General features: G+C 36.5%; 2 protein-coding genes across 3 annotated transcripts; both read right to left on the minus strand.

The window, feature by feature from the left end:
- Positions 1 to 1284: 1284 nt before the first annotated feature.
- LOC149132002 (mesotocin receptor-like) lies at positions 1285 to 5638 on the minus strand. The gene has a single exon (XM_089365805.1). It carries the CDS (start codon positions 3634 to 3636, stop codon positions 2536 to 2538), a length of 1101 nt encoding a protein of 366 aa, XP_089221931.1. The 5' UTR covers positions 3637 to 5638; the 3' UTR covers positions 1285 to 2535.
- A 1387-nt stretch (positions 5639 to 7025) lies between these two features.
- LOC149132003 (cholecystokinin receptor type A-like) lies at positions 7026 to 12921 on the minus strand. 2 transcript variants are annotated; one of them, XM_089365806.1, is made up of 3 exons: positions 12785 to 12921; positions 9631 to 9738; positions 7026 to 8336 (listed from the first exon to the last, which is right to left on the minus strand). In XM_089365806.1, exon 3 carries the CDS (start codon positions 8269 to 8271, stop codon positions 7171 to 7173), a length of 1101 nt encoding a protein of 366 aa, XP_089221932.1. In that variant the 5' UTR covers positions 8272 to 8336; positions 9631 to 9738; positions 12785 to 12921; the 3' UTR covers positions 7026 to 7170. The 2 variants fall into 2 exon arrangements, with proteins under 2 accessions (XP_089221932.1, XP_089221933.1); XM_089365807.1 differs by lacking the exon at positions 9631 to 9738 and having other exon boundaries at positions 12785 to 12913.
- Positions 12922 to 15044: the final 2123 nt, after the last annotated feature.

Below are 15044 nucleotides of genomic sequence, written 5' to 3' on the forward strand. Positions count from 1 at the left end.
ATTATTATTATTATTATTATTATTATTTTATGGTTTCCTTTCATTATAACTTTATTTCAGCTGCCTTAGTGCCGGGCTTTCTCCGGAGGCCAAGAGTAGCAAGGGCACTTTTGTTTTGCCATGCATGCTAAAATGATCACAACATTTACTCCATTTTAGACGGAGAGTGCTTTCCGTAGTATATGGACTGTACGCATCAAGGTTATCTTTTGCGGTTCACGGAGACTGGAGTTACCAGGAAGTTGCTTAATATATTTCTCGGCTCCCTTCTTTACCATTCCCAACCCACCAAATACCACTGGTATTATCGTAGTACTAAGCTTCCACATTTTTGTGATTTCAATTTGCAGATATTTTTACAGATAAATTCCTCTCTTTCTTTCTTTTGTTTTTCCTTTCTATCAATATATATATACACACACACACACACACATACACACTCACACACACACACACATACACACACACACACACACACACACACACACACACACACACACACACACACACACACGGCTTTGGTCGGCCCGAGGCTATAGTAGAAGACCCTTACCCAATGTGGGACTGAACCCGGAATCATGCGGTTCGTAAGCAAGCTACATACCACACAGCCACACCTATGCCTATATATATATATATACATACATACATATATATATATATATATATATATATATATATATATATATATATATATATATATATATATATATATATATAACTTACTTGGAAATGGATGCGTGGCCCTGTTTTTGTTACCACTTTAACCCTCCGCAAATCTCAAATTTGATTTAATTTGCCTTGCAGGAACGACTGTTTTAACGAAGTAGCGTCTTGTCCCAACGTTCGAAACGCGGAGTAGATAAAACAGGGGACAACTGATGAAGGAACTGTTCTTTTTGTTGCCTGTCTCGTTTCTTTATTTGTTTCTTTCGTTGATCGAAAAAAGCTTCGTTTTCCATGTTTGTTTTTTATGTTCTGGTTCTTCCATTTTGTTCACGTTTTTTTGACGTCCTGTACCCATATATGCATGTATATAATACATATATATATAGGTATGTTCATATATGTATGCATATATATTATTTATATTATATATATATGTATGTATATATATATATATATATATATATATATATGTGTGTGTATATATGTATATATGTATATATATGTGTATCTCTCTCTCTCTCTCTCTCCCTATATATATATATATATATATATATATATATATATATATATAGAAGTGCTCAAATAAATGAGGCAATGATAATTAAACATTGGTCATAGAATGAACATTAAAGTGAGTTATCGACTTTATATACGGTATCAAACCTCCAACATACATCATATATAAATAAATATTACCATGGCTTTCATAATATATAAATCAAAATATAAAACATACAAGACATACAGACACAGAAAAGGTAAAAATATACATATATGCGAAAAAAAGACACGTATAGGAACATCCCATTAGAAGACGTCTAAAAATGTATAAAATACTTTAAAATACTAAAAATACGTCATGCTGAAAAAGTTGAGAAAGCGGATAAACAAATAAAGAATAAATCAACTAATGCCAGTAAATATTAGGGACATGGCCGCAGATGCCATCCTTGTACCGCTGAGAAACTAAGGATCATATCTGCACCAGCGAACAATTGTATATCAAGAAAGAAGCATTTCAACTTAAATTACGAAATTCCAAGTATGACTTCTTGACCTCTATTCCACCTATTTAACTTAGGCGGGTTTAAGATATAACTGGAAAAGTGCGGATATGGACCATATAAATAGGGGGAATATACTCTCAGGAACTCATGTTGGATTTCTAAGTTGCATACTTATGCGTAACTTATGCATTGCACATATACAAGATATCAGATTATTTCCAAAATGTATTTCATGGACTAATACATGCTTACTACCTGTGAAAGCATAATAAATTATAAGACACACAAGTACATATATCTACAAAATGCGGTGTGTGTTACATGTTGCATTCGATTGTAGATGTTTCTATATTTTTGTCTTTTTATATCTCGGAACGTGTGATTATTCTTGTATAATGCATTTAATCAATATTGAAAGCGTATTACCCCAACATAGCAAGGCCAACTCAAGGGAAATAAGATAGAAAGACATCATTAAATGAGATGATGCCCTAATGGGTGTATCTACTAATTTTGAAGCCTCGTATAAGCTCGTGTAAGCACATATAGTTCCATAAAAAATGGACGCGATTACCAACATCCTAAAAGGCAGAGCTTGAAAAATTGCTTTTGAGAAGACACCATTGATAACAATGTTACTCCACAAATAAATTATATATATGTATATTCAGACACACGGTACTCACCAAACACCATTTAATTAGTTCAGTGTAGTTACATACTCTGATCGTTTTATTTCTTTTAATATAACGCTTAAATGTTTAAGTAAAATTATTCTACATGGTGAATATTTTAATCTGGGAAGAACTTGCCTTGTTCATTTTATGATTCATTTGCGAAAAGCTATAAAGTGACGAATTCAATGAGTTTCGACATTTTGTTTTTTACATAGCTGGAAAATGTTGCGAAATAAAGAAAGTAATTCATTACGAAAATGCCGATTGAAAACTCCGTAAATATACGGGTTAAGAGCAGAGCTAAGATAAAAAGAATAAGCTAATAACTTGTAAATTACTCGTTCTTTATCACTTGCGACGTCTTCAAAATCTTTAACAAACAACCTCCAGAATTCTCCAATGAAATGTGGTATGTAATTGATAATCCAGATTAAGGTGATGACAAAGAATATTAAACTAAACCGAGCTGGTGGCATTGATTGTTTTCTAAGACGCGCAAAAGAGGTCGATCGCTTCTCTGAAGAACTACTATCTGTAAACTGACCTTCAGGTTTGGAAATGGTACGAGTTGGGAAGGCTTCACGAAACTGATTTGCTTTATTTTTCTTCGCTTTGTAAATTTTCCAAATGCGTATTCCAATTAATAAGTATATAATCAAAATAATTATAAATAAACAAGAGCAAATGGCTAATCCAGTAATATTATAGCCTAAAGAATACCTAGTGCCATTTATATAAGGAGAAGGTGCACATACTTCTCCAATATTTCCACATTGTTCCACCATTTTGTTTTGTTTGCCGTATTGAAAAAATGCTGGTGCAGAAAGAATAAACGTGAAGATTGTTAAAAATATTAAAATTAATTTTGAATTCTTAACGGAAATATTTTGCTTAAGGGGTCGACATATGAGAATGTATCTATCGACTGCTATAACAAACACAATGAAAGCTGAATTGACTATTGCTACAGTTACCACATAACGTATCACACGGCATGCAATATCACTGTGAAAAGTGTAGGAAAAATGTAGAACCACAATGTCCATAGGTATACATATTGTGCAAGTTAGAAAATCACACACAGAGAGTGCTACAATGAACACATGCGTGGCTGTCTCATCAAATTTATAACAATATATGTATGATACAAAGCAATTTCCAATTGTTCCAAGTGCCATTGAAATTCCGAGATACATTATGACTGGAAAATAAACCTCCACCATTTTAGTATTTAGTTCTTCTAAAATACTAGCACAAATGTTGACACTGTTGTTTTGCTCCATTTTCTAAATATTGTTTGAAACTTTGAGGCTAGTATTATGATCTGCGATTGTAGTCCTCGTAATTCCTGGAAAGACAAAGAAAAGTTGTTTGTAAACAGTTTATTTCAACAGACTCTCTGAAATATTATGCTTTACATCGAGAGTTAAGTCAACAAAGATTTTACAGTTCTATATTTAAGAGATGTGAAATTATGTTCATTATTTACATTTGACGGATATTAGTTGTTAACACAACGTTTTGGCTGATATACCCTCCAGCTTGGAACTTTGTTATTTTTCTATACCTCTCATATTTATCTCTTCATAATTTCGAACTGTAAAGTCAATCATTTGGTACTGTCTACTACTACTAAATTAGGCTTTCTGTTACTCTGTCAGACTGAATGTTGGCCCTAGGTTGACATGCCGTTTCCTATATTCTTTCTGTGCCAGCATAATACATTCACATACTATATGAGTAACACTTTTCTCTTTTGATTTGCATAACCTGCATTGGGAATTCACTTGATTTTTGTCGGTCTTGGATTTTTATCCAAATAGTCCTTGATGCTTGATCTTGTGCTGCAAGTAACGAACTTTCTGTCTCCCTTTTCAGCCGTTCTTTCTGCAACCATAACCACGTCTCACTACTACTATTTGCTGCAATTATTTTTAGGAACCTACCATGCAAAACCTTCTCCTGCCAGTCTTTTGTTCATTCTTCTGGCTTTTAACTTCGTTCGTTTTTTGTTTTCCCTATGTTTTGGTGTGGTTCTAGCAGCTCTTAATAAACTTTCTTTGTTATTACATACGCAGGAGTCTATATATACTCTAGCTAACTCCACACAGTCTTCTATTGATATTATCCCTCTTCCACTGCCTTTCTAGCCAAGTATAATCTTGCTACTCCTGTGTTGGGTGGATCCTCCATTCGCATTGAATTCATTCCCAGTTCTTATGTCTAGCTTTGCTAATCTAGTTTTTGTCCAATCTACAAAAGCTGCTGAGTGTCTAAGTATTTAAAGCCTTCACTATATTCGGATAATTTAGCATTGATTTCATTAACTTCCTTACCCTTCTGATGTACTCCTTCTCAATTTTCGTTTTCATTTCTATAGTTAGTACTCTATCAGATTCTAATACTCCTGGATACTTATAACTCTCTCCTTCTCTCGGTGATTTTAATGTCTGGCCATCTCGTAATTGGATGTCTTCGCTGTTGACTACCTGTTCCCTTTTCATGGCAAATATTGCACACTTGTCTATGCCAAACTCCATGCCTATATCTTTGCTGAAGAGTTTTACAGTCGGTATTAAGGAATCTATCTCTTTTTCATTCTTACTAAAAAGCTTCAGATCATCCATGTAAAGCAAATCGTTAATTTTTCTCTTACTATTTCTGAACTGATACCCTGCTTTTGCCTTCCTTAATACTAAACTAAGAGGTATCAATCATAATACTAATATTAAGGAAGAAAATGAGTCTCCTTGGAAAATTCTTCTCTTGATATCGACTTTCCTCTTACTGCTATGTTATGCTGTTTCAACTCTTCTATGACTGTCCCAAATCCTTTCTCTTTGCCGAAGTATCTTTTCTCAACGTGTTCAGTTTTTAGGCTTCTATTCTACTCAGAGCTTGTCTTAAAGTTTTCCCTTTATTTTGTCGTCTAGTTTTCTACATTTGTTCTTTTTTGATCTTTTCTCCTGCATGGACCAATAAGTATCACCTACATTTTTAGTATATATCCTACTGATAACAGAATCTACTTCCCTAGTCGTATCTAGCAGCTTCCTTCTGTTGGTACCCTTTAAAGTGGCAATCTTTTTCTTACCCCTTTATTCATTACTTCCTGCAGCTCATTTAAAATCTTCTTGATCTTCGTCACTTAAATCACTAAAATCGCTGGTCCCAGTTGTCCCTTCCTTATCAGAACTAATGATGTCCCATTAAGGGACATACTCAACTGGTTAATATCATCATCATCATCATTATTATTGTCGTCGTCGTCCTCCTCCTCCTGGTCCACCTGCCATCCCCTCCCCTCCCTTCCCCTCCCCCCCTCCTCCCCCCTCCTCCCCTTCTCCTCCCTCCTCCCCTCCTCCCCTCCTCCTCCCCTCCTCCTCCCCTCCTCCTCCCCTCCTCCTCCCCTCCTCCTCCCCTCCTCCCCTCCTCCTCCCCTCCTCCCCTCCTCCCCTCCTCCTCCCCTCCTCCTCCCCTCCTCCTCCCCTCCTCCTCCCCTCCTCCTCCCCTCCTCCTCCCCTCCTCCTCCCCTCCTCCTCCCCTCCCCCTCCCCTCATCCTCACCCCTCCCCCTCCCCTCCCCTCCCCTCCCCCTCCCCCCCTCCTCATCCCACCCCCCTCCCCCCTCCGCCTCCCGTGGGTGAACAAACAAAGAAAAATAACTCTCAGCAATAATGTTTGGAGTTGTATATATTTAATAGACATCATATATAATTTAATGCACATTATATAATCTTTCGTTGAGGATGAGATGAACACGTCCTTGTCATCAAACGTTCAGGGTCAGTATAAAAGAATTTAATAGAAACTGAAAATGGCTTCTTGTTTGAGAGCGTTTATCGCGTCAAGTGAAGTCACGTCTTTGTTTTAATTATCTTAGCAGCATCTATTGCTTCATTAAACAACTTACACGATAGGGTAGACAGAATGTTAGCTTCGGTTAATCGGCGTGTTGCAAGGAGTGATGTTTCAGCAACGTAGCAACGTTCTTATAACGGATATTTCTGCAGGTAGCGCAGACATGGCGGAATATGTTCATTTTCACACGGTAGCAGATTTGGCAATTAAGGACACCAGGTGAGTAAGGATGCCTTATGAGATGTGATGCGCGCGCACAAATCCGTGTACTGTTTGTGTGTGTGTGTGTGTGTGTGTGTGTGTGTGTATGTGTGTGAAGGTACCTCCTTGCTTCTTTTCTCAAATGTGTATAGTTGGAAGCAATGTAGACTGAACATGTGTAGCTACCCTTTCGTTATGAGAATCTCATTACTATTTCATTTCCTTGTCTGATTAAATCGCGAACTTCATTCACAATGTGTACTTTGTTCTTTAAATATGCTACGGTGCAGTCTGAAATCTATTCGGCTACTAATTCTTGCAGGTCAATTGGCTAAAGATACCATCTATTAAGTGGCTTCATCGCCGTTCATGAGAGCAACAAAGTTTATTGTTTAATTCAACGTTCTATGCACAAATTCACACAGACGTGCACACACACACATACACACGCATACACACACAAGCACACGCACATACACACACACGCACACACACATGTATATGCAGACACGCAGTACTCACCAGGTAGCCGTTCATTAGTTCAGTGTAGTGACACATTCTGAACGTTTTATTTCTTTTATAATAACTCTTAAATGTTTAAGTAAAATTTTTTTATGTGCCGAATCGTGTATGTTCAAGTGATAGAAGAAAAAAAAAAAAACCTTCTTAGTTTCTATATATTTTAAAGTGGGATGAACTTGCCGTGTTCATTTTAGGTGACATGTTTCACTTGTGAATGGTTATATAGTGGTGAATTCAACGAGTTTCGATATTTTGTTCTTTACATGGTTGGAAAATTTTGCGAAATAAGACCAGCAATTCATTACGAAACTGCCGACTGAAAAGTCCATAGATGTATGGGTGAAGAGCAGGGCTGAGATAAAAAGAATAGAGTAAAAACTTGTTAATCACTAGATTTTTATCACTTGAAACGTCTTCAAAATCTTTAACAAACAACCGCCAGAATACTCCGCCGAAATGTGGCATATAACTGATCATCCAGATCAAAGTGATGAGGAGAAATATTAAACTAGACCGAGCTGGTGGCATTGATCGTTTTTTAAGACGCGCAAAAGAGGTAGATCGCTTCTCTGAAGAACTAGTATTGCTAAAAAGAATTTCAGATTTGGAAATGGTACAAGTTGTGACAGCTTCACGAAACTGCTTTCTTTTATTTTTCTTCGCTTTGTAAATGTTCCAAATGCGTATTCCAATTAGTAAGTATATAACCACAAAAATTATAAATACACAAGAGGAAGTTGTCAATCCGATGGTATAATAAACTAAAGGATACATTGTGCCATTTATATAGGGAGAAAGTGAACACATTTCTCCAATATTTCCACATTGTTCCACCATTTTGTTTTGTTTGCTGTGTACAAAAATTGCTGGCATACAAAGAACTAATGCGCAAATTGTTAAAAATGCTAGAATTTTTTTTGAGTTTCTAATGGAAATATTTTGCTTAAGAGGTCGGCATATAAGAATGTATCTATCGACTGCTATAACGAACACAATCAAAGCTGAATTGATTATTGCTATAGCTACCACATAACGTATAACACGGCATGCAATATCACTGTCGAAAGTGTAGGAAAAATGTAGGACTACAAAGTCCATAGGTATACATATTACGCAAGTTAGAAAATCACACACAGAGAGTGCTACAGTGAATATATGCGTGGCTGTCTCATCAAATTTATAATAATATATGTATGATACAAAGCAATTTCCAATTGTTCCAAGTGCCATTGAAATTCCGAGATACATTATGACTGGAAAATAAACCTCCACCATTTTAGTATTTAGTTCTTCTAAAATACTAGCACAAATGTTGTCACTATTGTTTTGCTCCATTTTCTAAATATTGTTTGAAACTTTGAAGACAGTGTACTGGTTTGCAATGGTATTCCTCGTAATTCCTGGAACGAAAAAAACGCTGGTTTGTAAATATTGTATTTTCCAGAAACTCTGAAATATTATGCTTTACATCGAAAGTTAAGTCAACAAAGATTTGTACAAAACAAGAAATACGTTTATCAAATATTAATTACACATGATATTTATGGACGAATATTTGTGGATGTATAGTGAAATTGTTAACTGTTAAGCGTTCATCTACAATTAACAATAAATAGGATACAAATTATTCAAGTGTATATATACGCGCAGGATTTGTTAAGTGTTCGACATCAATCATATATTGAGAAGTGGTAGTAAATGAACCATATAAGTATGCGCGTGTATGATGTGTATGTTCGTTTGAATCCGAAGTAGATGAAGCTGCAAATAACAACATATAGATATTAGGTTAAAAATACCGTTTGGGAGGAAGATGTGGCAGGCTACCGTTGAGTCTCGAACCTACACGTATTGCAAAACATGATAGACGTTCTGCTATTGAACCAAAGTAATATTTGGAGCTTCTGTATCCATTTTCGAAACTTTGTTCTTACCAGCAAGAACTGCATGTTGTTGACGTCCTTAAAATTTAGAAATTTCAAGATAATGTGAAATAATTCGTTCTTTACATTTGAAGTCGAAGTAGATAAAGTTATAAATAATAGTGTCTAAATATTGACTTAAGGAACACTGGGTAGAAAAAGCCTAATGTATGTATGTATGTATGTATGTATGTATGTATGTATGTATGTATGTATGTATGTATGTGTGTATGTATGTGTGTATGTATGTATGTCTTATTCAGTTTTATTTCAAGATTTCTTGCCAATAGAGAAAGAGCCGGTTTCTAACCTAGATTCAAGATTCCTTCATTGGGATTTCAACATCAACAAGCTATTTTTGTATGTATGTATCTATACGTGCAGATTTGTATGTATGTATGTATGTATGTATGTATGTATGTATGTATGTATGTATGTATGTGTGGGATAAATTAAAGCAATACACGATATGGGTGAATGCACTGAAATTTTTATAGCGATCATATGAACTTTGCATATGAGAGATAGATATAGATATGGATAGAGATAACTAGAAAGTGAGTGAGAGAGAGAGAGAGAGAGAGAGAGAGAGAGAGAGAGAGTGAGAGAAAGAGAGAGAGAGAGAGAGAGAGAGAAAGAGAGAGAGAGGGAGATTGAGAAGGAGAGGGAGAAAAATATGACAAAAACATACAGGGACTTGCTACGATTTTCAGAAATGATGAATAAAAAATAAGATACGGAAAAGATAATGTGAACGAATAAAGCACAGTACCTGCACAGTTGATTTGTACAGCATGGAGTGATGAAGACAGGGCAGCGTGCATTATGTTTATATGTACGTAGAGCCTGTGGAAAATTTTAACCGATTCCCAGAATATAGCTGAGGACAAAAAGATTAAAGGCAAACTCAAAACCAGTCAAATAATATCCGTCTAAGTGTATAATTACATAATTTATATAATGATGAATGTTATCTAAGCAATTTATAAATGGCTGCGCGCTCGCACGCGTGTGAAAGCTTTTTTGCATATTTGTTTGTATCTATGCATAACTGTCACTCCGTCGGTTACTACGACGTGTTCCAGTTGATTCTTATTTCTATATTGCCCACAAGGGGCTAAACATAGAGGGGACAAACAAGGACAGACAAAGGTATTAAATCTATTACATCGACCCCAATGCGTAACTGGTACTTAATTTATCGACCCCGAAAGGATGAAAGGCAAAGTCGACCTCGGCTTCTCGCTTTCCTGTCAAGTTACTACATTTCACTTTTTGTCCAATTCACAATTCCAGTTCCATATCTGATAACTGGCACTGGTCTTGAATGAATGGCTTCAATATTTTCTGAATTCAACTAGAGAGCATTTAATCTCTTCCACATACTCCTAGATACTTATAACTACCCTGAAATTCTCATTTTTTAAATTATTATTTCGGTGTGTCCATCTAGGGTGATGATGCATGTTTTTAGCTAGTTTTGGTAAATGTAGCCTTAACGCATTTGTGAAGCACAAATTTCATTTTGATATCATCACTAAATTGTTCTACTGTGTGTAAGAGTGCTTGCGATTGTTGATCGTTTTTTGAGAAGAGTTTCAAGCCATCCATATAAAGTAGATGGTTAACTGTTTTTCCACACACGCTGTAACCATACTTTCTTTCATTCAGGAGTTGATGTTGTTTTATTGTCAATTTTGATTTTTGGGAAGTATAATCGGTGGTCCATTCTGAGATCTGTGGTATTCAGTTCCTTGATTGTTCTCATTTTTATAGTATCATAATCATTAGGTTCCCCTTCACTGTTTCTAGGTTTTAGATTTGTTTCGCCTTCCTTCTCATTCATATGTTTGTCTGTGGTGGTCTGGATTGGTGCTTTTTGTACATTATTATACATCCCTACGGAAATACAAGACGGTGACAGGAGCAGAAATCACCCAGTAAAGGTCAGCGGATCTGCAGCTCGCACCTGAAGAGGCAGTTCCATATTATCCAATAGCGTCGTTGAACTCTGGACAAACGGACCGGTTAAATTGCTCGGGGTGACAAAGAGAAGAGGCACTTTCATCAACGAACGGATCGAGAGAAATTTATCCACGAAAAGACAGCACAGGTGGCGAACGCATATATCAACTCCGTCCTGCATTATCACTTGACCGTCATACCTTGCTCCAGTTCTCGTCTGACCAGAGTGGAGCGCTAACTCCTTCGCTTTCTGTAGAAGGGACACGTTGCACATGCAGGTACTCTATTTTTTGTCAATACCCACTGAGCGCAGAACTGTGCAGGATGTGGCTGATGATGAGCTGGCGTGCGTAATGGCTGCGACCTCTCCAGGGTTTCCTTCATTGTGAGAAGATGAAGCGAGTCTGTTTGTCAGACTCGCTTTTTTTTTGCATCTCGTCTCTGACTCTGCTACAGTTCTGGATCAAGCGTAGACCGAGACAGAGCGCCTGGTACCCAGAGAGCCATCAGGCAGCTCACAGCTCTCTGTCAGTCGGACAGTGTGCTTGGTGGAAGTTTCACTTTGGCGTTCTATAGAGGCGAACAAGAGCAACGACACTCTGGGCAAGACTCTGGGCTCCAATGAGGATCACTGGCTTGTTCGTTCCAGAGGACTTTCCAATGCGGGACCCTGTAGGGCATTGCCATTTCGAGATAAACTCTACAAACAGAGAAGTGCCACGTAAACGGGCCTGGCCTAGATGCACGTCGAGAGACGAAACTATTCTGTATGCGTTTGTGCAGTGCCTGGGCATTGCTGACTTGTGGGTTTAAGTCGAACACTTGTTTCATGTAGGGCGAATCTCGCTGTCAACCAAGTCAATAGTGGGAAACGACGCACCACCTTTCTTTGACAAAGAAGGGCAGTTAATTTTTCTCTTGCCTGTCTATATGGCAAAAGAAGTGGTGTGGCTGGCTCCTGTGGACGGGCATTTTCCTCTCAAACCCAGATAGAATCTTTACTTCAAAGTCTGTGGTCCTCGACGGGAAAGCCTGCGATGTTTGAAAAGTAGGTAGATAACTGTAGGTAAAGCTATAATTTGTCTTGTCATTAAAAAAGAGGTAGCGGCAAAGAATTTTTACTAATGGTATTTTAGTGGAGAACCACTGATCGAAATAATTGCCTTTGTTCGGCGTCGGAACGGCAGGAAAGAACAGTTCTTGAGTAAATCCCACCTTCCTCTCCATTTCTCAGAGATGACCTTCCAAGAGCCATACAACCATTTAATATTCTTGTCTTCCCTAGTGCTACTCCTTCCTTCCTTCCTTCCAACACCTCTTTCCACATTTCTCCGTCTCTAACTTTGTATTCTTACCCTTATAACAATAATTTTCTGTCTTCCAACTGGATAGCCAAACTCATGCAAGGGAAATAACTCCTCGTGCTTGAATTATGAGTTACAATTCCTGCATAGTTTATCTTTCTTATAGGTAAGATTTTCCTTTTTTTTATTTACTTTCCCGAAATACTCTACGTGGAACTCTTCCACAGCAGCAATATTTGATTCTTTTGAATCTTTTAAGCTAAAATACATGGCACGCTCATTTGATGAGTGTAAGGGTTTTCATTACACGAAGCTCGAAATCATATATATATATATATATACAACACCACCAAACAACAACAACAACAAAACATGTGCTAAAATTGACGAGGAGAGAGAGAGAGAGAGAGAGAGAGAGAGAGAGAGAGAGAGAGAGAGATAGAGAGAGAGAGAGAGAGAGAGAGAGAGAGAGAGAGAGAGAACAGTATATTAAGTTATGTTAGAAAAGATAGTTCAGGAAATACAACTCCTGAAGGAAAAAGAGAGACAACATGATCACTGTTTTGTGAATTGTTTTTGATAATAGATTTGTTGGATCAGCTTCGATTACGGAGCTAAACAACAAGAAAAACATTAATGTTATAAGCGTATACATACCACCAGCAGTATTAGTTGACGTTTCGCTAGGCTTTTCATGCTAGACTCAATACGTTACACACGCAAATATAATTTTAATACGTTATATATCCTGGTACAATTAAAAGTTAATTAATCTGACCATATAGGCACACCAGTATCTCTCATTAAAAAAGCTGACAGCAATGTTATGAATGTGAAACAACCGAATTAATTTTGCATAACTATATATATATATATATATATATATATATAGATAGATAGATACACACACAAACACACACACACACACACACACACACACACATATATATATATATATACACACATATATACGCATATATTATATATATATACATATATATATATATATATATTTATATATATATATATATATATATATATATATATATATATATATATATATATATATATACGTGTGGTCCCCAGTAGTGCTATTTTCTGTATGTTATATATATTTGTTAGTCCTAGTGATTTTTCTTATCATACCTAATGCGCCTACTATGATAGGAATCGTTTCTATTTTTCGACTCCCCAATTGAGTTACCTCTATTTCTAGGTCTTTGTATTTTGAAAGTTTCTCCGTTTCTTGTAGAGAAACATTCTCATCTGTTGGTATTGATACATCAATTAGAAAGCATCTTTTGCTTGGTGATTTCTGACAACTAAATCCGACCTATTGGTCTTAATTTCTCTATCTGTCTGTATTGGCATATCTCAGAGTATTGTTGTTTTCTAATTTTCTGTGACCTTTTTCTGGCGCGTGCCTATACCATCTTTTTTCTGTTGTTATTCCATAGTGCTGGCAAAGCTTCCAGTGTATATAGGTCCCAACATGATATTATTATTATTATTATTATTCAGTAGTTTTATTTTTATAACGTGCTTTCACTTCACTACCGAGCGCAGCTCTGTGCGCCTTGGGTATGTGCTGTGGTTTGCTGTGGTGCTCTTATGTTTACTGTATTGAAAGTGTTTTGCGTAGAATGTGTGCAGTACCCAGTAGTGCAATTTTCTGTATGTTATATATATTTGTAAGTCCTGGTGTTTTTGTTATGTATTTGTCTGAATATTTTTTTATTATACCTAAGGCACCTACTATGATAGGAATTGTTTCTGTTTTTAGATTCCACATTCGAGTTATCTCTATTTCCAGGTCTTTGTATTTTGAAAGTTTTTCCATTTCTTTTAGAGAAACGTTGTCATCTGCTGGTATTGAAACATCAATTAGAAGGCATTTTTTTCCTTCATGATCTTTGACAACTATATCTGGTCTATTTGCCTTAATTTCTCTATCTGTGTGTATTGGCATATCCCAGAGTATGGTTGCTTTCTCGTTTTCTGTGACCTTTTCTGGCGTGTGTTTATACCATCTTTTTTCTGTTGCTATTCCATAATGTTGGCATAGCTTCCAGTGTATATAGGTCCCAGCTCTGTCGTGTCTGTGAATATATTCCTTCTTAGCCAGGACTGGGCAGCCAGAGATAATATGATTTATTGTTTCTTGTCGATCTCCACATATTCTACAGTTACTTGTTATATTTCTTTTCATTATGTGTTTTTGGTAATTTCTGGTGGGGAGGCTTTGGTCTTGTGCAGCAATTAAAAATCCTTCAGTCTCTGCTTTGAGTCCTGAGCTTCTCAGCCATTGCTGGGATTTTTCTCTGTCTATTTCTTTCGCATTTAGTTTAGCCCAGTATTTACCATGTAGGGGCTTTTCTTGCCATCGTTTTATCATGGTCCGTTGCTGTTCTAGTTTTAGTTTGGATTTCATTTGTTTTATAGCTTTTGTTGTTTCTTCTTCTTCTTCTTCGTATTTGTTAGGTAGATTGATTTCTTGTTTGTATTTGTCAGCTTCCTTAAATACTGAAAACAGTTTTTTGTTTTGCTCGTGTTTTGTGGCTATTTGTATTAGTTTCCCTTGCTTCTGGAGTAGGTATTTTATTATTATTATTATTATTATTATTATTATTATTATTATTATTATTATTATTATTATTATTATTATTATTTTATGGTTTCCTTTCATTATAACTTTATTTCAGCTGCCTTAGTGCCGGGCTTTCTCCGGAGGCCAAGAGTAGCAAGGGCACTTTTGTTTTGCCATGCATGCTAAAATGATCACAACATTTACTCCATTTTAGAGGGAGAGTGCTTTCCGTAGTATATGGACTGTACGCATCAAGGTTATCTTTTGCGGTTCACGGAGACTGGAGTTACCAGGAAGTTGCTTAATATATTTCTCGGCTCCCTTCTTTAC

This window comes from Octopus bimaculoides, chromosome 18, assembly GCF_046866305.1.
Source record: "Octopus bimaculoides isolate indiv1 chromosome 18, ASM4686630v1, whole genome shotgun sequence".
NCBI lineage: Eukaryota > Metazoa > Mollusca > Cephalopoda > Octopoda > Octopodidae > Octopus > Octopus bimaculoides.